A 27395-nucleotide genomic window follows, 5' to 3' on the forward strand; every position below is an offset into this window, starting at 1 on the left:
CAAGGCCCAGGTGTCTGTGAGGCAGTGTTGGCAAGGAGTCCTGTTGTGTGAGTCCGTTCTTTGTGGGTGCTCCGTCCCCACAAGGCTTGCTTTTCAAGGCCCAGGAGAGTCTTGTGGGCACTGGCCTGGGGTCCCAGGCTGAGCCAGCTGCTGGCTGGCAATCAGGGAGGCTCGCTCGGTGTCTTGGCTTGGGTTTGCGTGGCCAGGCTGTGGGAGCGGGGGGCTGCAGGGGTGTCCTCTGTGAGGAGAATGCAGCAGCTGCCCCATGGGAGCCCAGGGCCGCTGCCAGGAGGCTCCTTCCAGGAGGGACCCACCCGCTGCTGCCCAGAACACAGAGCAAAAGGATGATGTTTGCGCCTGGGGGAGAGCCCATCTAAGAAAGGGAACGAAAGCTGCTGCCCAGCAGCGTCTGGCTCAGGGAGGAGTGAGAAAGCTCTGTGCAGCCCCCAAGCTCCGTGCAGCAGGAGGCAGGAGGTGCTCCAGGCTCACAGCAGCAGTTCCCCTGCGGCCTGTGCAGGGAGAGGCCCCTGGTGGAGCAGGCTGTCCCCCTGCAGCCCATGGGTCCCCCGTGGAGCAGATCTCCACGCTGCAGCCCCCCTGCGGGTGGAGGAGCCCCCGGTGGAGCAGGTGGCTGTGGCCTGGAGGAGGCCGCGGCCTGTGGAGAGCCCCCGCAGGAGCAGGCCCCGGGCTGGACTGGAACAGGCTGTGCTGAGCCTGCTTTGCCCGTGACGCTCCTTGTGGAGTGATCTCCCTGTCCTTCTGGCAGCCCTTGAGCCCTTGCCAGCCTCTTTTCTCCCCTTGGCGTTGGAGGAGGGGCAGGGAGAGAGCGCTTGTGCTGGAGCTCGGCTGCCCAGCTGAGGAAAACCACCACGGCTCTGTCTTGCCGCTGCTGCAGCACGCTGGTAGCAGCCAGCACCGTCTGTTCTTCGAGCCTCAGCAAGCCCACAGCATCTTCCCAGAAGGGATCCCTTTCCTTCACGCCTAAGCTGGAAACTGCAGAATAGTAAAGAAAAAAACATATATTTACTCTTTTACTTGCAAAAGGAGTAAGGGGGGAAATAGTTTTCAAAAGACTTACTGCCTTTTGTCTTTTTCTAGAATTTAATATTATCCTGTTGGGATGCTTGTAATTGTGTGGTGCTCAGGTATCAGATACCAATTGTACTAACCATCATACAAATAAAGAACAAAAATTAAAAAATAAAAAAAAACAGTTTTTACCCCAAATACTTACAACCTAAATTTTTTTTTTTTTTCTTAGGCTGCCGTTTGTGTGCCATTAATACTCACCATGGCAGTGAACTGAGGATTGTTGTGGCTATTCGGAACAAACTACTTCTCATCACAAAGAAATACAATCCATGCAACAGTTTAACCAGCAGCTCTCTGCCGTCATTACCTGAATCTCCAGTAGATGAGTTCCAGTACATCTGGGTATGTGTAATCTAATCACTAATCACTTTTACAGACTGGGCAGCACTCAGCTAGTGGAGGAAAAAGGCAAAGAGCATGCATTTTATCATCTGGAACCTCCAGACAGATGTAAGTGAAAAGCAATACAATGGAGATCCATCATTGATATGCCAAAGAAATATTTCAGACTTCTTAAATTGTCATCTTGTTCTGTATCATGCTTCTCTGCTTAGATTACATCCTTGTAAATTCATGGAGTAATGCAATATTCACACTAAGAGCCTGAAAAAGAGAATAATACTATTATTTATCTCATAGGAAATATGCCTTTCTGACCCTCCAGTGGCTATGACACTGGTGGATGGACCTACTGGAGACAGTGACGATATGATCTGTGTGGCGTATCGGCATCAGTTTGATTTAGTTAATGAAAGTATTGGGGAGTCCTATAGACTGCATCATGTTGAAGCAAACAAAGTAAATTTCTAGCATTTAAACTATTTTCTTGCAGAATTGGTCCATGCTGTGCTGACCTCCTGGGAGCAGCATTAACGGAGATCCTTTACTTTTCACTTTTTTAACTTCTCCTTTAGAGTTCTCTGAGGCATTTTTTCCTTTTGGAATGTGTGATAGTAATCACTCCTAAGAGAGGTAGTTATAAGGTATGACATATTAGGAAAGAGGCTGTGTTTCAAGCTCTGGAATATTGTTGTCAGTATAAATGCAAAGCCATTTTTTCTCCTTCCTTAGTCAATATTTTGATTTTTGTCTTTTCTTCATGGTCTCAGTGTTTTATTCTTTAGGAGGTTGCAGCAAAATAATTTCAGGTTTTGGCCACCATTACCTCATTCAGATTTGCCTATTTGCATGTACTAAAACTGAAATATTTGTGTATATCTTTTAGTTCTAAACTGCTGCCCAGCCAAGTAATACATTATCTGTATTTTACTAACTGGGACATAGGGTTGGGATTTAAGTAAACATCCTGATTTTTGGAAAAGGGTTCAAATGTTTCCTGTTGCTGGGAAGATAATGATCTTCAGCATTTTGAAAATCAAATAATTTCAATAATTTCTTAATATGGATGTGAATGTATAGCTTTAAGCGTAATTAAAAAAAAAAAAAAAGAAGAACCTTTTACAGGGTTACTCTTGTGTTCTGTTGACTTCTCTGCTCATAATGGTATAAGGGACATCTCTTTTGATTTGATGCTTCTTGTTGATTTTTTTTTAAATCATCTGTGTTTTTATTCAGATTTGATGATGAAGAGGGTTGGTACTCCTAGCATTGGCAATACAGTGTTAAGATTCTCCACAGCAATGGGAATCTATTTTAATCTGGATTAAGAAGGAAATACAATTAAAGAATGTGGACAGTCAAGAATCGCCCCCCTCTGTTCTCTTCCCCAGTAACCCTTATTTCCTTTGAGAACACAGACAAAGCAGGAAGTTAATTAGATCTGTGCCAGTGATTTTTGTGTTGTTGAAATTGGTTACCAATTTCCACAGGTCACAAAGCAGAAATGTCTTTCAGTTGCTACAAAGGATGGGTCAAAATGTGTTTTGTATAGATATATATAAGCTTCCAGGTCTGTTTAACAGTTCTTGCCTTATATTTGTCTTAAATCAAGAGAACACCTACTTTATTGCACAAAGGAAAGCCATGAAGTTCATGAAGTCAATCTCCAGCCCTGCCCAAGTAGCAAATAGTGTGGTCTAGGAGACATTTGTCTAATCCAGTCTTAAGTATTTCATGAGGGAGGTCTCCTTTTCTGAATGTATATACTACTACTTATGGGTGTCTTGTTTTTCTTTTAATTTAACTGTAAAAGACAAATACAGGATTAAAGTATGAGAATATAAGTAGCCTATGCTATGCAAAAACCATTTTAGTTTATCCAGCAGTGGTTCTCAGTTTCTAAATTCAGCTTATTCAGTAATTCTTGAAGTACATCCACATCAATCAATGTACCTGTTAGTGGTTTTGATCCAGTAATTGGCACTTTTGATCTTTCTGCTAGTCGTGATTTTCAGTCGAGCTTTTTAGATTTCACTTTTTGGAAAGAATTGCTATTTTTAGCATAGCATGTTAATTCAAAGCTACCCTGAAATATCTCAGTTTCCCAAAATTTATATTGTCAAGTAAGTTAGGTATGTTTGTATCATTTTATAGTGTAGGTATGTATTTATACTGAAGGTACAAAATTGAATAGGCATTACTGAAACACAGCATTGAATACAAAAGAAATTGATTTCCATCCTATCGGCATCCTGAAAATGAATCACAAAAAAGAAATAGTTTTGTTTTTTTTTTTTTTCTTTTATCTGTAATTGTGCACCAACTGATTTGATTGCTTCTTAGTCAAAACCTGGTCATAGTAACATCAGTATCCTATCTGCCTGATCATTACCCTTTCCTATTATCATTGCAGGTAAATTTTGTTGCAGCTATTGATGTATATGAAGATGGTGAAGCTGGCCTACTATTATGTTATAACTGTAAGTAGTTAGGGAAGACTGGAAATGATAATATCTCAACATGTAATTCTTTCTTCATTGGAGTTTAGATCTGTATTTTAAAGTTTCAGTGTTTCATGGAAAGTATTTCAAAATACTTTTTTTTTTTTTTCAATTTAAGTGCATATTAGAAGGACTAGAAATGGAAGTACTGTTTTATTGTGGTGTGTGTAATTGGACTGACATTACCATCTTACTCACAAAAGTCCTATTTCTTCAGATCTATCTTATTCTTTGCCTAGTCTCACACTGGGTGTTTCTAGGACATGTACAAATTAGTATTCCACCCCTTTTCTTCTTTCTGCTTTCCCATTCTGTCATTGTGCTTTCTTTCCTTCTGCACACTTCTTTGTGCTGGCACATTTCAAAATTGTAATTCTCTTAATCTCTTTTTATAAAACGGCCTTGGATTTCATATGGGTATGCTCTTCTGTGCTGTACACGTGTAGTTTTGCTTTCAGTCCTCAGGAAAATCAAAGTTACGAGTATGAAACGTCCTTTATGAAGTGATGCTGAAGGACAAAGCACAACTTTCTGTTTCAGATGGCATGTCCTATTTGCCTTTCTAAAGAGAGCATTGATGGAAACAGGATCAATACATCTACGTATTCTAGCATTGGCCGTTAGATTGGTACCACAGGGAAAAAGTCTCTAAAGTGTATCTTTGTATGCTCTGTGAGGCCTCATTGGTTTCGGTAGTTTAACAAATCCTACCTAGTTCTGGTTCACTCAGTACTGCTTCAGAACTAAAAGGTCTGAGACAGAGCAGTGTGAATTCCCAAACCTGTCCTTCTGTGCAGAATCAGTCCTACTCTAGTAGGCTCGTCACAGAGCCAAAGCTAACAAAGTTGGTTGATCCTTAGGTCCTAAAGCCTGTTGCACAGGGTTGCAGCAACTTGAATCCCTATTGGTAGGGCCCTGTCACAGGGAAACCTCTTATGGTCTTGTGACAGTTTTACAATTATGAAAGTATCATCATGGAACAAGTATGAAAACACATGATTTGACAGTGTTCTAAGTTTGGATTTCAAACAAGACCTTTTTTTTACACTTGTGGATATAAAGTTAGTTTAAGTTTAAGGACAGCAATTACAGAAAAAAAAAAAAAAAAAGAGATTTTACCTAAAAATAGAGAAGTAGTAGATTCACAAGTTATATGATTAATGAAATCTTGGTATCTGTAGTATGCCATGTGTATTACAATCCTCAAAGAACACAAACTGTGCTAGTATGTGGCTGCTTGAAGGGTAGTTCTTACAGTCAGAGGGGTACAGCTCTGCTTATATCACTTTCAGAAATGTTCTTAACTATTCCTCCATCCATAGACAAAGTAAGGAGCTGATGGTTGCTGAAACAGAACAATACTTACGTTGTGAAATCTGACAAGGTATTAAAATGTAGCTCTACTATTTTTATCTTGTAAATGTATTCACAAAGGAAGCACGTTTCCCTTATGGTCTGTTTAGATATAGAGGGACTTCTGCATAAATGTTTGATATTTATCTGTGTATTATCCACACTTCTGTAAAATCTACCTATAATGTTGGTGTTTGTCATTTGTGCTGTAAGATATTGGAGGTTTCTTTTTTTCCTTTTTTTGTTACAGATGTTTGCCAATATAGAAAGGTGTATCCTTTTAATGGAGGTTCTCCACTTGTCCAGTCATCGGCTTACGACTTTCACTTTAGCTGGAATCAAGTTCCTTATGCTGTTGGTAAGAACATACCTCTTTTACCCTTTTTTCCTTACTGTTTAGGCTTGCACTTGGCTGTTGGTGGAATTGCAGCATGTGTGCTAGGAATATATAAGAATAAATCTAAAATTAAAAATAATTTAACATACATAAATCTATTTTTAATATAATAAAATTTAATAAATATGGGTTAATAAATTCCTATAAATAAGAATTTCTTCATGGAGAGGGTGGTTAACCGTTAGAATGGACTGCCCAGGGAAGTGGTGGAATCCCTATCCCTGGAGAGGTGTTGACATAACACCAAGGTGTTGAAGGATTTTTTGAAACAGCAAAAATCCCATGGCTTGCTGCAGCTGAGCAAACCAAGCTACCAGGGCAACTATGAGAAGTTCCCATGACAGTGTTCCCACATCGCCCAATTGAGGAATTTAGAAAAATATTGTTACCAGCCTCTGGCTTCAAGGACAAGGTCTACGTGACTGCTAATCACAAGAGGGGTTGTTTTCTTGCAGGTGGGGTTGTTTTCTTGTAGTTGTTTGTCTGAGTGCTTTTGACCAATAATCTTGTGTGAGACACTATCCACCCCTGTTAAGTTCACTATAAAAGTTAGGCTATTCGGGCAATAAAATGGAGCATGATCTGACTCTACTGGTGTCTGTCGTGCTTTCAGCCATGCTTCCTGCAACACCAAGGGACATAATGATGGAACTTGGTAGGTCAGGTTGATTGTTGGACTTGAAGGTTTTTTCCAACCTAGATGATTCTGTGGTTCTCTAAGCGTGTTGCATTCATGATGCCACTTCAGCTAAGATTCTGCATATGGTATCTTTAATAAGTGGAGCCTTGGGGCCAAGTTTTTCCTCTGATAAACTTTTTTTTTTCCTTTCTCTTTTTTTCTGTTTTTTATTTTCCATTCAGTTTATATTCTGCGAGGCATGGAGAGTGAAGTTTTCTTCAGGCTTGTATCTGAATGTCCAACAGTACAGTAGACAAATCTTGTCATAGGAAAGGGAGATACCAGAGTAGGTCAGATCCTCAAGAATTGTTTTCAGGGAGCATCTGAGAAACATTTACATTAATCATTCTTCCTTGCAAAATAATTTTTGTTTCATTGCAGTCTGTGCTTTCCCTTCTATCCTTGCCTTCACTACTGATTCCATTGAGATCCGATTAGTGGTGAGTGGAAACTTAGTCCACACAGCAGTTGTGCCTGAGCTTCAGCTTGTAGCATCAAGGGTAAGACACGAGAAAAGCATGTTTGCCTATTTGTGAGGTGTTGGGACCTAATTCACATAAAGAGTTGCTGAAGCCCAAACCAAACCAAAACTGACACATTTTCTGATTTGCATTAACTGTTAATTTGTGTGTTCTTAGCTTGTAGTGAGTACAGTGAGAATCAGAATTGATCTAACTGTCCTTTATTGCTTGCAGTAATGCAGAGCTGAAGTATTTGATTATTTACAGGGCAAATGCTCTTCTGAACATCACAGAAGTTCTCCCCATTTACAGTGAGATAGCCTTTCTGTGGCCAGCTGTAGTTAACTTAGCAGCAATACAGCAACAGTGGCAATAGAACATAGTGGACAAACATTTAAGCTCTTCTTCAGCAAGTGTTTAAGAAAGTTTTGCTGTACTAATGATGAGTTCTTTGTGATTTCAGTCAGATATTTATTTTAAAGCTACTGCTGCAGTAAGGGGATCATCTCATAGCAGTTCTAAGGAAATGAGTTCAAGTTCTCCTCAAGCACCGACGGCTTATGAAATACCAGAATGTCCTCTTTCTTCTTCAGAAGGTAACATGGTTTCCAGGCTGCTTGAAGCTTTGATTATTATCTTTAGTAAAATGAAATCAATCCGTTAAAAGATTTTGTTTTCATGGCTGAGAGTCTGGAAGATGGAAACCTTATCCAGAGATCTGAAACACCTGGCTGAGCTTTTGCCCCATAGTATCTCTTCTGAATGCACAGCAGCATTGTTTTGAAGAAATCATGTCTGTAGGAGGGGAAGAATTAAGCTTCACTACCTTAATGAGTCTTTGGCAATATGGCCAAGATTATAAAGCAAAAAGAGGTATAAAATTGTGGGAAAACTTTCAGACTTCACATAGGCCATTCCTTTCATTTATGAACAGCTAAACTATCGATAGCTAATTAAACTAATGAAAACTAAAGGCAAGAAGTATTTCTAGTCTCAAAACAGTTAATAAATTTAAAGTTAATAAATGCACAGTAAATTTGGTGTAACATGATCTGTGAACAATCAATCTACAGGGATAAATAATAGAGAAACAAAGGAACACCAACTAGATAATGCAAGATGTATGTAGATCTTGTTCATTTAGATGTATTTAAATCTGCTGCTGCACTGTTGACAGAAGAGGAAAAGAGAAAGGAATCTGAATTTCAGTTCTTAAGACAGGCAATATGCTTTTTCTCAGTAAGCCAAGTTGTCAGTCTGCAAAATGTGGACGTATTTCTTCCTCCTCCTAGCCTATTTATAGTGAAAGATACAGTACAAGGAAGATTTTTGTTACTTGGGTTAAAAAGCACCCCACATAATGTTTATAACTTTTCTGTATAACTTTTCATTGGAAGTATTTAGAACTGATACTGGTATGAAAGTGTAATGTTCTTTTTTCCTTCTGCATTTCAGGTGAAGTTCCAGGCTGGAGAAGTGGGCCCACGTGAACCTGATGAGGTTCAACAAGTCCAAGTGCAAGGTGCTGTACCTGGGTCAGGGAAATCCCAGATATGAAGACAGACTAGGAGAAGCACTCATTGAGAGCAGACCTGCAGAGGAGGACTTGGGAGTTCTGGTGGACAAAAGGCTCGACATGAACCAGCAGCGTGCACTTGCAGGCCAAAAGGCCAACTGCATCCTGGGCTGCGTCAACAGAGGAGTGGTGTCCTGGTTTCAGTTAGAACAGAATTTTCTTCCTAGTAGCTGGTGGAATGCTGTGTTTTGGCTTGGGATGAGAAGAGTGTTGATAACACCCCGATGCTTTAATTATTGCAGAGCAGTGCTTATACCAAGCCAAGGACATCTCAGCCTTTTGCTCTGTCTTGCCAACAGGCAGGCTGGGGGTGCAGTAAGAGCTGGGAGGGGACAGACCCAGGACAGGTGACCCAAACTAGCCAAAGGGGTATTCCATACCATCTGACGTCATGCTAAACAATATATAGGGGTGGCTAGCTGGGGGGAGGGGGCCGGACTGCTCGGGGTTAGGCTGGGCATCGGTCAGCGGGTGGTGAGCAATTGCATTGTGCATCACTTGTTTGTACATATTAGTAGTAGTAGTACTATTATCACCATTGTATTATTATTATTATTATTATTATTATTATTATTATTATTATTATTATTTTATTATTGTTGTTGTTGTTATTATTATTTTCCTGTCTTATTAAACTGTCTTTATCTCAACCCATGGGCTTCACTTTCCATTTCTCTCCCCCGTCCCAGAGAGGGAGGGGGGAGGGTGAGCGAACGGCTGCGTGGTGTTTAGCTGCCGGCCGGGTTAAACCACGACAATCTTTTTGGTGCCCAACGTGGGGCCTGAAAGGTTGAGATAATGGCAGATCTGACCAGAGTGTGTTAAACTAAAATTGGTATAAGTATTAGACCTGCTTAATAGTCACTTGTCATAATGCTGATTGCTTTAATCTCAACTCTGCTGTGCCTGTTTTCCAAATTGAGTATTATAGTACATTATTTTCCGTATTTGCTCTCTGTCATGTTTTTTATCCTCTCCGGGCCCTGGTCTCAGATCATTATGGTACTGAGTGTTGTAGCAATGGCTTACGAGACGATGAGATATCTGGTCATGACTCTAACTTGGTATTTGTACTCAGTAACATCGTCGACTCTGTACCTTGGAAACTGTATCTTGGAAACTATTAGCAATTATACCTATTGCTTTTTTCCATTAGGGAGTCAATCTGTGGAGGGGAAAGGGGAAGATATTTTTTCTTACTTGATTACTCTCCCTTTCTCCTTCACCACCCCTGTATCCTCCTGGATCACTCTCCCTTTCTCCTTCACCACCCTCTTATCCTCCGAGCTTGTTACAATAGCTCTCCAAGATATTGAATATCCTTGGGATACTCAGACCAGCAGAGTCTTGTTGTTCTGCCTCCTGAATGCGCTTCAGATTCTGCTTAAAGTTAAACAACTACTTAGGAAGTTCATCCGCAGATCTGCCCGGAGGCAGTATAGTTGTGGATGGCAGGGAGTGTGGGAGGATATGGACAGGCATCTAGAGCAGTTGGCACCCCCAGTGTTTTGGAAATTCACCCCTGAACAACTGCAAAATCCTCAAAAACTGGCAGAATGCTTGAAAAAAAGGTGTCATGATTCTGGCAGTTCCAAAGTAACACAAATCATTGTAACGTGCTGGGGCCTGGCTCATGCCTATCGAGCTGCCATTGATACTGCTATCAACTTAGTGACAGACCCTGCAGCCACTCCAAGCCCTGTGACAGATCCAATGGCCACTGTGACCCCTACGGTGGACTCTGCAGCTGCTCCTGCAGCCGCTCCAGTTCCAGCTCCTGCAGCTGCTCCAGTCCCAGTTCCTGCAGCTGCTCCAGCTCCAGTGGTGGACTGGCAGCTATGTGGTTAACTAGTTGTGCCAAAGGGGTTGTGTTGAATGAACAGAAAAATATGCAGGTCCCAACAGTAAAGGGTTGTCTGTAGGCATGACACTGAGTACAGATGTTGTCCACAGGTTCGTGCCCACTGCACCGCGCCAATAAGCATCCAGAGTCCGAATGCACATGAAGGTCTTTTAATTACATAATTACTTACAGAACTCTGCAGAGTCAGGTACTTGGCTATCTTTGGCACAGCATGCACATCTCTGACTTGAATCACCATCATTTATACACAGGAAACTTGTGAAAACTCTCTCTTTGGCTCCTTTTGATTGGTTATTACAGCTCACCTAACTTATCTCTACTGAGCTTGTGCATTAAAGAGGAATACCGGGGGGGGAAGGGGGAAAGGGGGGGGGGGGGGATGACACTGAATCCCACATTCGCATAGATTAGCATTTTGACAGGTGTGATTTTTAATGTGTTAATGACCCTTAATGAGAAAAAGGTTACTATACATGTAGGTCAGTCTGGAGCTGGTTTTCCCCTTCTTGTTTTTTCCCTTTTATCCCTTCTCTTCCTTGCTTCTGCTAGCTCAAGGCTACCTGTCTCTCTCCTTCTTCATTTTCTCAGCTAAAAGACTGCACAAGCTACAGGCCTCCCTATTTGCTTCAACATTTCCTTGTTTGTTTGTTTGTTTGTTTGTTTTTTCCCCAGCTTTGGGACTACACAGGTGTGGTTTGGTATTTGCCAGTATAGCTAAAACTCACACTAGCCTGCTCACGCACAATAAGCAGTAAGATTTAAGGACTGTTTTCATCTGCTTCTTCCTTAGTAACATCCTTCTTATGTTTTAGATATGCTGTAGTTAAATCAACACGAAGTTACTACTTGTGGAGTAATTGCCTTAAGTGACTAGGCATCATAAGCACACCTCCAACCCAAAAGCTACCCGCCTCCAAGGTGCAACCACCCCTCACGGAGCATGCCCTCAGAATTTCTCAGGGCCTGTACCTTTAAACGCAAGTGAGATCATTTCTACCAAGCACAACCAAGATATGCATGACTAGAGTCACTCAAGCTCCACCTATAAGATAGAAAATAATATAAATTGGCTTAAGAGAAAGGGGATGTTAGGGAAGATACTATCAGGAAGGATTCCTTCTGACACTAGTCGACAGGCTGAGCCTCTCACCCCCACCCCCACTCCACTGGGACACCATGGGGTAAGATCTGAACGCTTGCTTATACCAGGCGTCTCTGTGGAATCTTAGAAATCTCTAGAGTTTTGATGCTTTTTAATGTCTTAATACCTAGGCTGTGTACCTGTGCATTTCATGCATGCTAGCTTGCTTTTGCAGACAGTGAATTTATCACTGACAATCCAAAGAACCTGTGTACCTGTCGCCGTAAGAAATTGCACTTAATTGCATTCTTCCTAGCTGTGAGAGTTCTCCTTGAATGCGACTAGAGCGAGGCCATACTGCGTTGTTGGTGAATCCGTGACCGTGATAGTTCAGCACCCTGAATCCGACGGGACCCATGACGGTCAATCGGCTACACCCCTTAACGCGACACTACTAGAGGAAGAAGATGACAGGGCTTGCATGCACTGCATTAGGCTTTGCATGTGAAAACACCCCCAAATAATTTCACGTGCATTTAACGTTTTTAAAGGGAAAAAAACAGGAAGGTGTAGTCTCTCTGTAAGCTACAGCCCTACATAGTTAAGGCATCAGCATTCATTCCTTTGCTTGATAGCAAAGTATGAACATACAGAAGAGTTAAATATTTTCTTTGCATTCTTAAAGGCGATTTTTCAGACTTGGGCTTCAGTTGTTGGAATTGAAGAGATCAGTAGACATCCTTACTTTTACGTTAAGACCAAAATCTTTATCTAAGATTGTGTTATCGAACGCAACTAAACTCCCACCCCCACATGGTTTTTTTGTAACTTCGCAATGATCTTGCTGCAGTCCCACTCTGATGGTCTTTCAGTAACATGCAAACTGCCGTGGCAGATTCTGTTACAGTGCTTTTCTATTGACAGTGTGCATAACACTCAAGGTAAAGCCCCTCATTTCGCAGCGGGGACATAAAGTGTTTCTTTGGACCCTGCTGCTTCTGTTAGTACTCATTTTTTCACAAACTTGTTGAACCTGAGCCGTGCCTACTGAGCCAACGAATGCTTTGATGACACAGTATTTTGTCAAAGCAGTTTTGCTTCTTGGAGCTACAGAAGCAGCTCTGGCTACGTGATAGGGAATTGTGCTGCATTGGCAAAACCAGACTTAGCTACAGACTTACAACACTTGCTAACTCGATCTATTTCAAATCTCATTTTAACTTTAAAGGACAATCAGTTTTGTGGCTCCTGTCTTACTAATTTGCCTTGTTTTGCATGGAAGGGCAGCCTGTGAATGTTTTGCTTTATTGCATGCTTCAAAAAAAGGCTGAGGAAGAGACTGGAGGAACCTTTTCTATTCTATGGACTTTCCCCCGAGAGTGTGGAATTGCAGGCTACTTGGATGAATGCTCCAATGTGAGTAAGGGAGCAGACCTCAGCCAAAGGAGGTGGAATCCTTGCTTAATAGTAAGTATCAGTGTGGGGACATCTTTGCTTAACGGGAGCCATTTAAACTCTTCATAGAAACAAAATAAGCTGGACATCTTATGTTTGGAAAGCAGTATGGTTACACAGCTGCTAACATAATGACTTGAGTCTACCGCTCTGCAACTTCAGGTTTTGTTTTCAAGCAGTGCATACATCAGTTTAAGCTTTGGACAAGGAGATTTGCAATGCAAATAGTGGTAAACCAGAATCAGCGGCGCTGACGAGTGTAATGGTGAAATGCAGCAAATCAAGTATTCCTGGAGAAATGTGAGATTACAAAACTAGCAAGCCATGAAGCACTTTTGTTGTTGTTGTTGTTGTTTTTTAAATCAATTCTTATATGCTGAAATAGCACCTTCAAGACAATCTGTTTATCTAGCCAGGTAACGGTGTCTCCCTGTAAACAGGAAGGAAATGCCAGGAGCAGCCATACCTCTTTGCTGTCAAACTAAAGAGCAAGTCGAGGCCAACATCATGCCATAGTGCAAAGGCTTGCTAAGAAAGATCATTCTAAGAGGTCTGCAAGAAAAGATGACTTACTTTGTCATAAGTTTGTCAAATAGAATGGACGAGTTAGTAGTCGAGTACCGACTGTGTCCGACTCTACAGCTGCGGCGCAGCTCCAAGTCCCTGTTTTCTCCGTGGACTCGTCTCACAGTTTTTGCACCAGCTCTACTCCTCAATGTTCTGGTGACTGAAACGCAGAAACAAAGGATTTTGAAACAGTGAAGATGGGATTCTCCTTATTTCACCGTTGCTCTTGTAAAATGGAAACAGACAGACAAAAAAGGCACCCTGAAGTGGATTGAGTTTTCTTTACATTTCAGATCAGAAGTTGTTGTCACAACCACTGCATTCCACTTCTTTATCGCTCTGCACGTTTAAACTGTCTACTTAAAACTGGGACCTGTAGGGAAATTTTTAAAGAGACTGAAAGCTAGCCAGACAAAAACAAACGTGCAACTTTTCTTCCACGCAGGAGGGAAATCTACTCCAGTTATTTCTGTCTTGGAAAAGTGAGAACAATCAACACCTTTCTCTAAGGTGTTTTCACTCCATTCATGTCAAACTGTATCTAACAGTGCTCAAAACAAACACTATGACATTGCAAGCCTCTTCCTAAGAGGTGTATGTTTGATTACTCTGTTTATGCATGCAGCACTTCCATTTCCTGCATTAGGATCTAACAGCTCAAGGAGGGAAGAATCGTTTCAAGAGAAACACCCAAACACCACATAACTCAAACTCGTGCTTTTTAGAAAAAAGCCTGCCCATTGTTTGCCATACAGCACCCTTTGGCACAGGTTTGTTGCTTGCACTGTCATTAAAAGAGCCAAGAGGACAAGGGGAAGGGAAGAGCTACACCACTGTGCTGCTAGGATCACAGCTAAGGTTTACTTTTGTGGTTGCCAACTATAAAACTAAGTTTGAAGTTATCAAGTATCGATTTACTTTGCACAATTAGAAGAGTTTGCTTTGTGCCTACCAAGCTGCAATTCACACTGCTCCCTCCCCAAGGAATTCATAAAATCTCCTATTTGCACCTACCTCTCTTCACAGAAAAGTCACTGAGGAGTGAATTCAGCTGACTACAGAAGGCTTTGGGGCCAAATGAAAGCCATGGAGTGACCAAGTGCCATCCTCTTCAGTAACCAGCACAAATAGGTATCCCGGGGACTTACAGCCACTTACCTGTGCTATATTCTTTTTTTCGTTCCAATTTTGGCTTTCTCAACTGCCTACATTAAGAAAGAGGACAGGGCAGAGAAGGGAGAAAAGACTTGTTGTATTAGACCCATCAAGGATGGGAAATTTCACCATGTTTACAAGCCAGTGCTCCATGGTATACAAAGAGAAGCCTGTAGGCCTCACGCAGGATCCACATCCCAAGTCTGTTGCGTGCCATATACACGCGGTTCTGTATGTACCCACATTTCCTAGCTTGCTCATGTTGAATTCTCAAAATTATGAGCAATAGCACCCAAGTGGAAAAGATACATGTCCTGGTTTCAGTTAGGACAGCGTTAGTTCTCCTCCTAGTAGCGGGTAGGTTGCTATGTTTTGGCTTAGAATGTGTGAAAGGATGTTTAGAAGAGTGCTGATACCACCCCGATGTTTCAATTGCTGCAGAGCAGTACTTACAACAAGCCAAGGACCTTTCGGTGTCTCACTGTCCTACTGGCGATCAGAATCGGCGCACAGCAACAGCTGCGAGGGGACAGACTCAGGATGGCCGACCCCAACTGGCCAAAGAATTCTATGCCTTATGGCAACACGCTGCACCATGGATAGGGCGGGGCAGCCGGGCTGCTAGGGGTTACGCTGGGCACTGGTCAGCGGGTAGTGAGCAACTGCATTGTACATCACTTGTTTTGTACACATTACTAGTAGCAGTACTATCATCATCATCATCATCATTATTATTATTTTCCTGTCTTAATAAACTGCCTTTATCTCAACTCGCGGGCTTCACTGTCCCGTTTCTCTCCCCCATCCCAGAGAGGGAGGTGGGAGGGTTGCAGAAGGGCTGTGTGGTGTTTAGCTGCCGGCCGGGTTAAACCACAACAACACCTCAAAGGGGTTGGGAAAAAAAACAGTTTTTTTAGAAAAGCGGAAGACTTTCACTGAGAAGAGGGATTCTAGTTTTAAGGTACTGGTACGCCATCAGCATGCTCACAGGCCTCTGCTGATTTTAGCCGGAGGTTTATCAGGCCACAACTCACTGCACATGCTTTCTCTCTTGCTTTTCAATCTACAAATCGAACAGAGATTGAACATATAGAAATACAGTACCTTGAAAAGCATCTTCTCTTGACATTTCCCCTCAGTATCGCCATACTTTCTTCAAAGCTGGAGACTGAACACCGCAGGATGCTTTTGCTCATTGATCTTAAACGGTGTCCGTTGAAACATTCAATACTGGGAGAAGAATAATCCTAGGGAAAGAAGGAAACAAGAATATATTTATGTGAACCACGTAGATTCAGATAAAGAAATTCTGCCTCACGCAAGTTTAATTGACCCTCCTGACTTGGTAGTGGGGCAACTAATGGCAGGCAGACACTGAAACACTGCTGTGCTCAAGAAAAACCTGGAGAGAAAAAAAAAAAAAAAAAGCTTTCAAAACTAAAGCTTCCCTCTCCCCACCATTTTCTTGTGGATAACTTAAGCTTAATATCCTTGGCAAAAAGATATTGCAGCAAAACCTTTCACATAAACTTAGTGTTTCGTGAAAAACAACAACAACAACAAAACATTAAATTCAATTGGAATTTTTTTCAATAAATTCAATTGGAATTTAAATTCAAAACTTTAAATTCAGTTGAATTTAAATTAAAAAAAATAAACTAATTAATTTAAATTAAAAAAAAAATTAATTCAATTGACTGTTCAGAGGAACAGTCAAGCTTGACATTATACATCCTAGAATTAAAATCTAGTTTGAGTTTTTCTCCCATCTCCAGGCCTTGCTAAAGATGCTTATTAGGAGCTCTGTCAAAAAAAGTGAAAGGCTTGTTATATCAAAGCTTCGAACCCTTCTTACTGCCCTTGACCTTCTTCACATTGCTGCTCCTACAAGGGTGAGCACTATCATTTTTAGTACGGGAGGGAAGCTGTGATATCCTTGAGTGGGGGGTCGTTCTGTTTACAAAATGAAGTTCCAGTAAGAGTACATCAAATGAACCAACTTTCTTTGAACTTTAATTCATCGCTATATTGAATGAATGACCTCTGGATTTCTCTCTCCCATTTGGAAGTCAATTTGAAAACAAAATACCTCTGCCATAAAGAGCCAGGCATCAGAGACACCTGTTGCGCCTCAAGAACAGAGAAGGTATGAACGACAAGAGCAGCTGAATAAAATGCAACTTGCCATTAGAAATGGGTGTACTGGCATCTACAGGTGCCGCTGGCATCTCCTCATCTGGTTTCTCGTTTTCAGTAGCAGGGTTCTGCTGTGGTGACTTGGAGTTGTCGCATGGAGCACACACTGCAGAGGTGCGACCTTGCAAGAAAGAATAGATACCAAAGATCTTCGTCGTGCATTTTCAGTTACAAATGCAGAGACAAGTCTTCAAATCCTTAGCGTTAAAGCACGTACCTCTTTTCTCACGAGATTCTTTAATTTGTTCACAAAGTCGTCTAAACTCTGTATCCAGTTCGTTCCTCACCATTGAATATGCAGTGTCTTGCAAAACATAGGCGCTGTGACTATCTGAAATTTTACACACTTTAACTGAATGTTGTCTACCAACCAATGAAACTCTTTTGATCACAGAAAAAAATTGCTTTCTTCATAGGTTGGTTCCGAAAGGTTCTCTCAGTGAATATTTTCAGCATAACAACATCGAAGTTAATTAAAACAAAAGCATTAGTTCCTTGGGAACACTTATATTACAATTCCATGCCCAAGTAGCAAAATGATAACATATTTACAATTTGGTAAGAGATGTTCTCTGTGGACGTCCAAAATCATCTAATCCATCCGTAGTCTATTGTCTGCACACAGCATTTATCCATCTATATGTTTGACAGATTTTTTAAACTAGGCCTAAAAGCACATCCTCACCTGTAGATCTTTGATCCGGGTAGTACTCTAAGGCATTGTTACAGATTAGATCGATGTCCTTCAGCTAGTCTCCAGCAGTGAGGTACTGGCGCGAGTCAATTTGAGTCAGAACTGTTGAAAGATCCATCGGCTCTTTAATCCTTGTGGCATAGTCAGGTACCTGCAGATCAAATACAAGCATTCAGAGGTTTTCTTAACCTTGCACACTGTCTACCAAAATTATTCTGAAGACTTTAAATAAACGACTTCCTAAAAACCCTGAACATTTGCGATGCATCAGAAGACGCTGAAATTAACCAGTTTGCTTCTCAAAAATGGAAGGGCTCTTTCATGTTTCATTAGAGCGGCCACGAGAGGACAACAAGAAGTAGGGAGGTCAGAAGCACGTGCATGGTAGAGAAGAAACACTGAGGGTGGGAGATTCATTTCACTTTGCTTCAGAAAATCACAACAGTGAAAGCTGAGCAAGCCATCCGGCATTCTCTTTGTTGTTGACATTGAGGAAAAGGTGCATGAATTGCACCTGTGAAGTACCTATTGCAGGCATCTACTTTAGAATGAGATAACTGGGCCCTGAGGTGCTCATTTCTTCCCTCAGACCAGAAGACGAGCCTAATGACCAGTTCAGATGAGGACATATGTATCTGTCTAGATTTTTCACAGCTCAAGAACCTAGGAAAAAAGGGGAAGAAAAGCCAGTGGAGGCCCACATGAAGACAACTTTGCTGATCCGCAGGTATATTCAAGTTACATCTGTCTTTGAAATATACGCCCCTAGTTTAGGCTTATCTCATAAATTAAGGAGAAAAAGGCATCTAAGCAGCCAATTGGAGGAAAAAGAAAACACACTGCACTTATGGTTGATTCCTATTGAGGAGTTCCAGATGAAACAGAGAACAGGATCTCAAAACTTATTTTTACAAACTGCTGCTCTTATTCCTGTGCCCACAGGAACTGACAGTCCAAGAAAGGGCTTTAGACTTCATTCAAGTAGTCCTGTAAATACTGTTTGTAATTATAAGGAAAGATCTCTGTGCTTTTCAGTGCTGTGACACGCCTACATATCAAAGCTTTTTCACGAGCAAACTGTGTTGGCATTTGGACTGGCTTTTTAGAATGAAACCAGGGCTTTCAGCGAATAATCCCATAAGACACATTTGAGAGTCAGCAGAAGTAAAAGCACTGCCTCTGCTTCTTGCAAAATCCTAACAGTGCAGCCCTAAAAACAAAGTTGAACCTTCCCCAAAACGCTGAGAAGTACGAACACTGAGAAGTTACAGACACACACAGATCAGCACTACTTTACCTTCTGTGGGTCAACGGGCTTTGCAAATTCCCTGAAACGTCTGTCAGTGGCAAGTCTGCGAGTAACGTCCCTCAAGAAAATTCTAAGGTCACGCAAGGTATCCTCCTCTTCCTCCTCCAGCATCCCTACTTCTTCCTCTTGTGGCTTCTGAGGCTCAGCTGGTGGTGCTACAGGCACAACTTCCAATGTCCAATCAACTTCAATTCATCAGGAAAAATTAGCCAATTTACAGTACTCAAATACAAGCATATGACAAATTACTGACAGAAAATGACCACCAAAGCAAAGCCCAAAGAGCTAGTAACTTCGATAGGAAAGTTTTAGATGTACTTCTCATATCCTCCTCACTTCTTTTCTTTACGGGAGGCTTAGCCACTTCATTTAGAATTAGGTCCTCAAAAAAAGATGCTCTCTCTGCCCTACCAGGCAACTCAATATTGCACACTTCTCCAAATTCCTTATTAAATAATTTTTGCATCTAAAGCAGAAGGAGGAGAGACATTTCAGATTTAAGGCCACAAAAAACTCATCTTCTATTCCAAAAAGACGAGTACCTTTTCAAATTAAGAATAACCTGAAGAACACAAACTGAAAAAAGTTATCTTCCTGGCCTTAAAACGCTACATTTTCACAGGCTGGCACAGCAAATTCAAATATCACCTTTAAGAATCACCTGTAGAATTAAAGCTCGCTGAAGGGATTGTACGCTACACTGATAAAGTAACGGCTTTCACCACATCCAACAGCGCCTCCTTTGTATTTACTTGCCTTGCTGCAGCCTTTACTTAGAACCTTTATGGCTATAGAGGGAAGAGAAAGGCTTCAGCAGACAAGTGAGGGCTTTTTGCTGAGTTTTTATTTCTCTACCAAAAGGTGTCTGAAGTAGCTAGTACCTCTACGTCTTCCTCCATTTTCAAGTTCTAGTAATAAAAGGTAGGTGAGGAATTTCACTACTTATTTTAGAAGGAATTTACAGCCTGTACAAAAACTTCTGTGGGAACTCAAGCACTTTCAAAGCAGTTGATAATAAACACGTCTAGGTAAGACCCGTTCTCTTCCCCCAGTGACTGAGACCAAATCATCAGAATGACAACAGCGTGGTCCTGTTTTGGGCACCTTCCCTTAATGTAAACTCTCAGAAGTCAATGAAGTTCTGCACCTACTTTTACTACAGTTTATTTAGGAATACAACTAGAATTTGATTCCAAAGTTACTTTAGCAGAAATTGGAACTCAGCTTTCCAGCTTGGAAAGCTTTGGCCTATATGAAGAAAGAAACTGATTTACTTATTTTTTTTTAATCAAAGTGTTTCAATTCTCTACTAAATTGCATTATTAGCAGTTTACCCAACATAGCATGGAATGGCAGACTGTCAGAAGAAATCTCTTCAGTAAAAACATCCTCTTGTCATTTCAAGCACTGCATATTCTTGACTGAACCACTTTGTAGCCACCAGAATTATTGTATTAATTTATTATTTGCATGTGTGAGAAGGGGGTGAAAGTCACTTGCTTGACTCAGAAAAAACCTTAAGCAGATGCTTTCACGGTATTCTTTTTCTCTAAGCAAATTTTAAGTGATTTGTTAGGGTGCCTGAGTAATAACAGCATGCATTTAAGAAAGCACAGCATTTTGATGCTGAAAGCATTCATAAATTACAAGACACTGAAGAAATAGTAAGGAAAGTATTGACAAATACCTCTTCTGGGAGATCTGAGTGACGTACATCAGACGGAGCAAGCAGCAAAACTGGCAAAAATGCTGGAATGTTACGTAGTAGAGTTAGAAAAGTAAGTTTCAAGGCAGGTCCAGCGTTGTCCCACCATAAATGAATATCTGGGACATAAATTGTGCTCGGTGCTGTCTTCTGAGCATTTCGGATCAGCTAGTGAAAAGGAAAGCTTGCGTAAGAAAACTAAAACACGTACAATAACCTGTTAATACATAGCTACATAGCCATCTGACTGCCCCATGAAATGAAACTACGTGAACAGTGGCAAGCATCCTTTCACATAAGGAATTTCTCTGTGCACCCTTTCAGATTATCAGTATTCGGAGAACTCTAGTCAGAAGATGGGAAGGATATATTCAGGCAGTGGCTAGACACCGTAGCTATATGGCCACAGCCACAATTATCGCATAACAAAGAAAGGAAATGTCCCTCTTAAGGGACACATCAGTATTCAGTCATGTAACATGTCTGTCCTTACTTGTATGGCTCTCAAACGTTTCCACTAAAGGTAAAAATATTTTAAGGTAGTGATGCCAAACAAGACAATGGATTTCCTGCCTAAAAGTAAAAACACCAAATCTGTTCATTTTTTCTAGTTAAAACCACATCACCGTGCAAATGAAGTGTTTTCTGAATGTTAATGCTTTTATTGCACATACTGCAACAGCACAAGTTGTGTATGTCCGTGCGAAAACAAAATAAACAGAAGCCCCAAACCTTGGTTGCCTTACTAATATAATTTAGAAGAAGCCTACAAAAAGTAGCCGACATGCAGTCTGATACAGAGCCATCTACCGGGAGCACACAGTCTTAGGAGGCAATGAGAACTACTTTCTGGATCCCAGTGACATGAGCAGCATTTCTTTCCACGAAGACATGTTTATTAGCAACACCGCCCAGCTTCCTGAGCTGCTAGCAACAGCCTCACTGTAAAATTGGGTATGGAAAATGTGGACATGTACAACATCCGGATTGTTTATGGTGCTGTCTAAAAGAAAAGGGGATTTTCAGACAGAAGCGAACATCCCAGCACATTAAAACAAGGCCACCTCCATTACCAATGAATTTTGGTCACCTTACTTGCAACTCGATTGATCCTTTACATACAGTCAGTGAATCCGATGAGAAGAAAAAGAAAAAAGGTACCTGTCCGCAGATTTCTTCTGGCGATGCAACGCTTGTAAGCAGAACAGAAAGGTCCAGGGTGTGAACGGGAAACTTCTCCAAAGCGTGCAACACCACGGGTGCCACGTAAGAAACCTGGCCGTACCCTTCTTTTCCTACTATTAGCAGACGGGGCTGGCATGATGTTGGTTCGCAGAAAGCACTCCTAGAACAAGAGTTAAGAAAACAAGCTTATAAATGAGGTGCTGAATAGACACACAGATGTTCCAAGTAATTTTCCTATAGACTTTCTTTTCCCTCCCCAAATAATCCAAATGGCAGCGGTACATTAAATACATGTAAGATTTCCAGTTAAGTTATTCACTCATTCCAATTGTTTCATCTTCTTCCCTTGTGTTTCCTATTCTTTACTAAACCAAGACTGCAAATTAATATCCCTGCAATCTTGCTTTACTTTATTATAAATTTATTATTTATTATATATTTATTATTTACTTTATTATAAATTTATTTTTATTTAAAAATAAATTGGTGAGGAGCATTTGTTTCCCCACTACAATCAGGCTGTACCTCTGCTGGCTTAAATCAAAGATGCTAGAGACTTAGCCTTGCTCTAAAGCACAGAAAATCTTCTGGACAGCACAGCAATAGAAACTGAGAAAAATAACTGATCCAGCTGTGACAACATGATCTAACTTTCCAACTGTGGGCTTGCATGACTTCCATACTAAAATATCACAAGATTAACACAACTTGGTGGCTTAACAAATAAAGACACCATTCAATTTTTTCTCAAGGTGTTTTAACAAGCCATTTCTCAGTTTTCTTTCTGCTACATAATTCACTACTGGTTTAACAATCCTGGAAAACAGAAGGGCAAAAGGTGGCAACACAAACCCACAAAGTTGGGGTATTTTTAGCTAAAAGGACAGACTGCACATTTATGTGGTCTTGAGTCTTTCAAAGAATGCCATGGATTAAGTCAACGTGTTCTGGTAGTCTACAGATCACTTTGGCTTACGAAGAGAAGCCTGGGCTTTTCAATTTGGTCATTCAGAGCAACTTCATTACAACTTTAGTCCCTCCACCCTTTCTTCTTGTGAATACCAAGCACCCCTTCAACACACAAACTTGATGTTGCCCCTTCATCTACCACCCCTCGCACTTTTAACAGCTGGAACTGTTTACAAAGACTCAGCAGACCTGAGAATTTAAACGTAACAGGGATCTATCTTTCTTTACCTGCTGAAACAGAGGCATTTTTTCTCTGGTCCGTTAGGCATTCCATCTTTTAATTCATCTCCAGAAACCAAGCATGCATCGTCATCACTGTCAAACATATCATCTTGTAAAATAGGATTGAAATGCTCTGAAAGGCAAAAGAGGTTTGTTAACTTTCCTGAATAGCCTTTGTCTCTTTCTCTTCCATTAATACAGCTTCTAAATCAGTGCCAAAACCCTTTCTTCATTTGAGAGCACACACTGAAATCTACTTCCTAGAGTTCAGCCCACCACAGATCTAAGGAGATGGCACAAGGCCCTACAAAGCTCTACTAAGTCCCACTGATGTGTACGTGTAAGGTATGCTACTCTTGGTGATTTTTTTCTCCCCCTTAGAATAAAGGAGATTACGAACAATTTCTGCAGTTGCTAAATAGATAAAAAACAAACAAACAAACAAACAAGACCATTTCTTTCTGGAGGAGGTTCCCACAATGAAAGCATGGGGATAAAGGATGTGATGGCCACAGAATTCCATTCATCTAGTAAATATCAATGCTAATTGATCTCACGTGTATAGTACGATCCACAAACATTTAAATTAGGAGACTGGTTAAAAATGATGATAGCTAAAACAATATTTAGCTTAGACCAGTTATACTTGTATCCTGGTCCTGACATTCTTCAGAAAGGAATTAGAAACATTGACCTAGAAATGCTTCCCCTCCAAAGATCTGAGTTTTGATTTTTTAAAGAAAAATAGGTGCCTTATACTTCAAACCTCACGTCAACCTCTACAAATGCTAATTATCTTAGCTGCCGTCAGAAGCAGGATGCTTCAGTAGAGAACGCATCGTCCTTTACTGTGTATCGAGTCATTCAGAGCTTCCATTTGGCATTTCAGTTTCGAATCCACAATAAAACCTATGCGTTATATTCCAGACATGCCCAAAAGAAAGACATGCACATGCAAATAATAAAATTCTACCACCATTATGTCTGAAAGCTGTAAGTTGATTGCACAAACCACAAGTTTTTGCTTTAGCAGAATTATAAAGATGTGGATGCTGTGGTTATACCTTGCTGTCGGTCCTCCTTTAGTGCAAGCTGTGCATGCGGGAAGATCTTCTGCACAACTTGTAAAATATTCTCTACTGATCTTTGAAAAAGTGGCTTGAAAATGGGTGATAGTGCTTGTACGGGTGAAGCCTTGATCCGGTTTGAAGCTGGAACAACCTTCTTCATAGCCATGAAAAAGTCCTTTGCTTTTATTTTAATAGAATTAACGTCTAGTAGCAACTTCTCCCTACTTGCATAAATCTGAGGATAGCATCGGCGTAGAGAGCACAGCGCAGCTTCAGTACAGAGGGATTTGATATCTGCACCACAGTCTCCTAACAAACAAAAATCAAACGTTACATCAGTCAAGGCCCAGGTTTACAATATGCAACATTTAAAGAATTTGTAATGCCAAAACCAAACAGCATAACAGGGAATTCAAAGTGCTACCGCTCTGCAAGGATGTTTCATGTTGCTCACTGCCTGATATCCTGCGCTTATGCAGCTGAAGCAGACTCCTCATCAAAAACTATACTCTTGAGGAAGATGCCCCAGAACCATTTAATGTTCTCAGACAACAAGAGGAACGACAACAAAGAGTAAATAGATGAAAGGATCTCACACAGATTGCTATGAAGGCGTGCCAGCTGCCTCGTTGACTAGTTGTGCAACAAGGCACAAGAGCATGGGTACTGCCTGGTACAAGCTAAGGTTCTTTACAACTTGGTCACAAGCAAGAATCCGTTTCTGTTTCAGTCTTACCAATGCATTTCTCAGCTAGTTCATCAAGCAACATGTCCGGTGGCTGAGGGGTCCAGTCACGAGTATGAATCTTGACAATTTCTTTTCTAGCCTGGAAGCAAAATCATTGCATTTTAGCTTGTCCCAAGTTTTCCTTAAAAATACCAACAAGAAACAAACAAACCAAAAGGCAAACAAACAAACAACAAAAAACAAAACAGTCCTCCCTCAAAACCCCTCATCTACTAATACACTTTTCTTACTTGCTCAACTTTCAAGTATTTTACAGTTATTTAATATACACTCTGCATTGTCAACCAGGAAATTGAATATTTCTTATTTGTTATACTGAACTTCTTCTAGGAACCTACAATGAAAGAAAAGGCATTTATAGCTTCAATAACAAGTTTCCAAACTACGAGACCTAAGGACCCAGAGGAAAATACTGTAATGAAAAATTTATCCAGAAACATTTCTTTGCTGTCCAAAAAACTTCTCTAAAACTTAGCAAGCTTTCATTGGGACAGTCTCATTACTTCATCACATTTGCTTTCCAGTCAGTAAATTCACAGAAAGCACTTCTGGCACAATGCTTCCAATTGCTACAATTACTATAAAGAAGAAAAGAATTATGACTCAAACTACTACCACTGAGCAGGGGCACAATCAAATGCAAACACGTCCCCTATTCATTCATAAGCGAAGGATTGAGACCAAAAACACAACTTCATGATGAAAACACCCAAGTGGACTAAATAATTAAGCAAACAGGTACAACTTTGGGAATGAAAGGTTTGATTATAGAACTAACTACTTGGTGGTATCATCCTGACCATATATATCCAGTACCAGATTTGCCCTCCATGGAACAACGCAGTGTCTCCACATATCACTCTTTGGTTCAAGTTGTCAATATTTTTTTTTTCCTATAAAGTTGGACTTTGCCATGGTAGCACTAACGTTGAATTTAAGTTCTCACCTCTTTATTTGGCAAGTTGAAGAGGAAGTGTCTGCCAAAGCGTCCTGGTCTTCGTAAAGCAGGATCTATAGAATCCAGTCTGTTAGTAGCTCCGATTACCACGATCTCCCCTCTGTTATCTATGCCGTCCAGAAGGGTCAGAAGAGTTGAAACAATGGAACAAATAGAAAAATATAAGTTTTACTTACTGGTTCAGTAAATTTTGTTACATTCCACATGACTTTCTTGATGCCGGAATAACCTTCTTCCTAGTGGTCATTCAAAACTGGGAAAAAAATAGTCTACCAAGTCGGGGTTTTTTTGATTTGATAATAAATCTGCAGACTCTTAAGTCATTAAGCACTTCAAGACTGTTTGAAATAATCTCTACGTTAATATAAAAGGAGTACCGCACACTTCTGCTCAGGAAGAAAATCACGGAAAATGTCAACTTTGATTTTAGATGTTGAATTTGTTGCAGTGAGATCTTCCTCATCGCACGATTCTATTTGGATTTAAACCATATTATCTATGGAGAGACCAAGATTAGGACAAGAACAGCACAGAGTTCAGCATGAAGCCAATCAGGAGCTCAAGTTTGTATTCTTTGTATTCAACTTTATCCTTCTCTTGCTGGAAGGACCTGCTTTTTGACTCTCCTTCTCTTCACTAGGAGCATGTTAGTCTTGCTTTGGTAATGCTCTTTCTCAGTGGTTTTAGTCTTGTCCTTTGTATCTTGGCATCTCTCTGTAAGAGCTGAGGAGGAAAGGTTTTTAGAGCTACATTCAGTGTCAGACTTGAGAGAGGAAGTATGCCGCAATTTCTCACCAGGCTCACAAGACTCTTTGCCGTACAAAACGGTTTCTTTTGAAATGAGGTCACGTTCTTTTGATCTTCTTGCTTTCTCCTTGTCTCCACCGTCATCACATTGGTACTGGGTGAGGTATTCATCATTCCCAGGAGATTTCGGAGGGTCCACGACACTGCACAAAATAAAATCACATTTCTCACTTCTGCTGAAGGACGTGAATATTAAGAGTAAAACCTTCCAACGTCAAACAAACAAACAAAAACCTCCGGACTACAGGAACCCTCGCAAAGATATGCCATTTAGAAACCTCTCCTGTGATTAGGACACCTTCTTCAGCTCCCAGAGAAAGTGCTTTTTCCCCTCTTGCTTCTGAAGCCATTGCACTAAAAAAGCAAACGCATCTGTCTCCCTCCACATGCTGCTCTGAATAAGAGCCAGAATATTCAAAGCCACTCTATTTGTTCTCCCCACATAGCCGAAAAAACACCAGTTGAAAGAGTTTTCTACCTCTCTCCACGAATTTACATTCACATATCCTATGACTGCAAAAATAGAAGGCGGGGCTCAGGAGGAACAGCCAGTGCTGGAAATGAAAAAAAGCAGCCTGTTTCTTCAGAGTCTTAAGCCTATGCTACTAGGAACAAAACAAAACAAAACAAAACAAAACAAGAGGAGAGGAGAACAACAGCGGGAAATTTACCTATTCTCCAGGTGTTCAATTGCAAAGCCTCCTCTGGAGGATCAACAGTTGTGAATTCAGTGTGCTTACGAGAAATCAGATCTACATCTGAACCACAACTATTTCAGTAGTATCACGAACTTCTGTTACTCTGAAGAAGCAGTCAGCACCGTTTCTATGTTAGGAAAGAGCTGAACAGAGTCTGTTACTCACATCAAGTAGTCAGGCAGGTTTCTTTAGGAAGGCAGGGTTTCACTAGAACATTACTAGCCTGTAAGCCTCATGGCATCACCTTCCATCTTGACTGCTGAACCTCCTTGCTCCCTACTATCTTCTTTGCCAAGATACAGCTGTCCACATTT

The 27395-nt window shown here is 40.9% G+C and overlaps 1 protein-coding gene across 1 annotated transcript in view; it reads left to right on the forward strand.

Annotated features, from left to right (window-relative positions):
* The window catches only part of LOC311428313 (uncharacterized protein), a 290619-nt gene that overhangs the window by 92922 nt on the left and 170302 nt on the right, over nucleotides 1-27395 (forward strand). Inside the window, exons 14-18 of the mRNA XM_084539831.1 lie at nucleotides 3845-3911; nucleotides 5536-5643; nucleotides 6743-6861; nucleotides 7286-7418; nucleotides 8278-8745. Coding sequence (XP_084395957.1) covers nucleotides 3845-3911; nucleotides 5536-5643; nucleotides 6743-6861; nucleotides 7286-7418; nucleotides 8278-8312 — 462 coding nt within the window. The 3' untranslated portion in view covers nucleotides 8313-8745. The remainder of the gene's footprint in view (nucleotides 1-3844; nucleotides 3912-5535; nucleotides 5644-6742; nucleotides 6862-7285; nucleotides 7419-8277; nucleotides 8746-27395) is intronic.

The sequence above is a fragment of the Aythya ferina genome, assembly GCF_964211825.1.
Source record: "Aythya ferina genome assembly, contig: HAP1_SCAFFOLD_42, whole genome shotgun sequence".
Classification (NCBI taxonomy): Eukaryota; Metazoa; Chordata; class Aves; order Anseriformes; family Anatidae; genus Aythya; species Aythya ferina.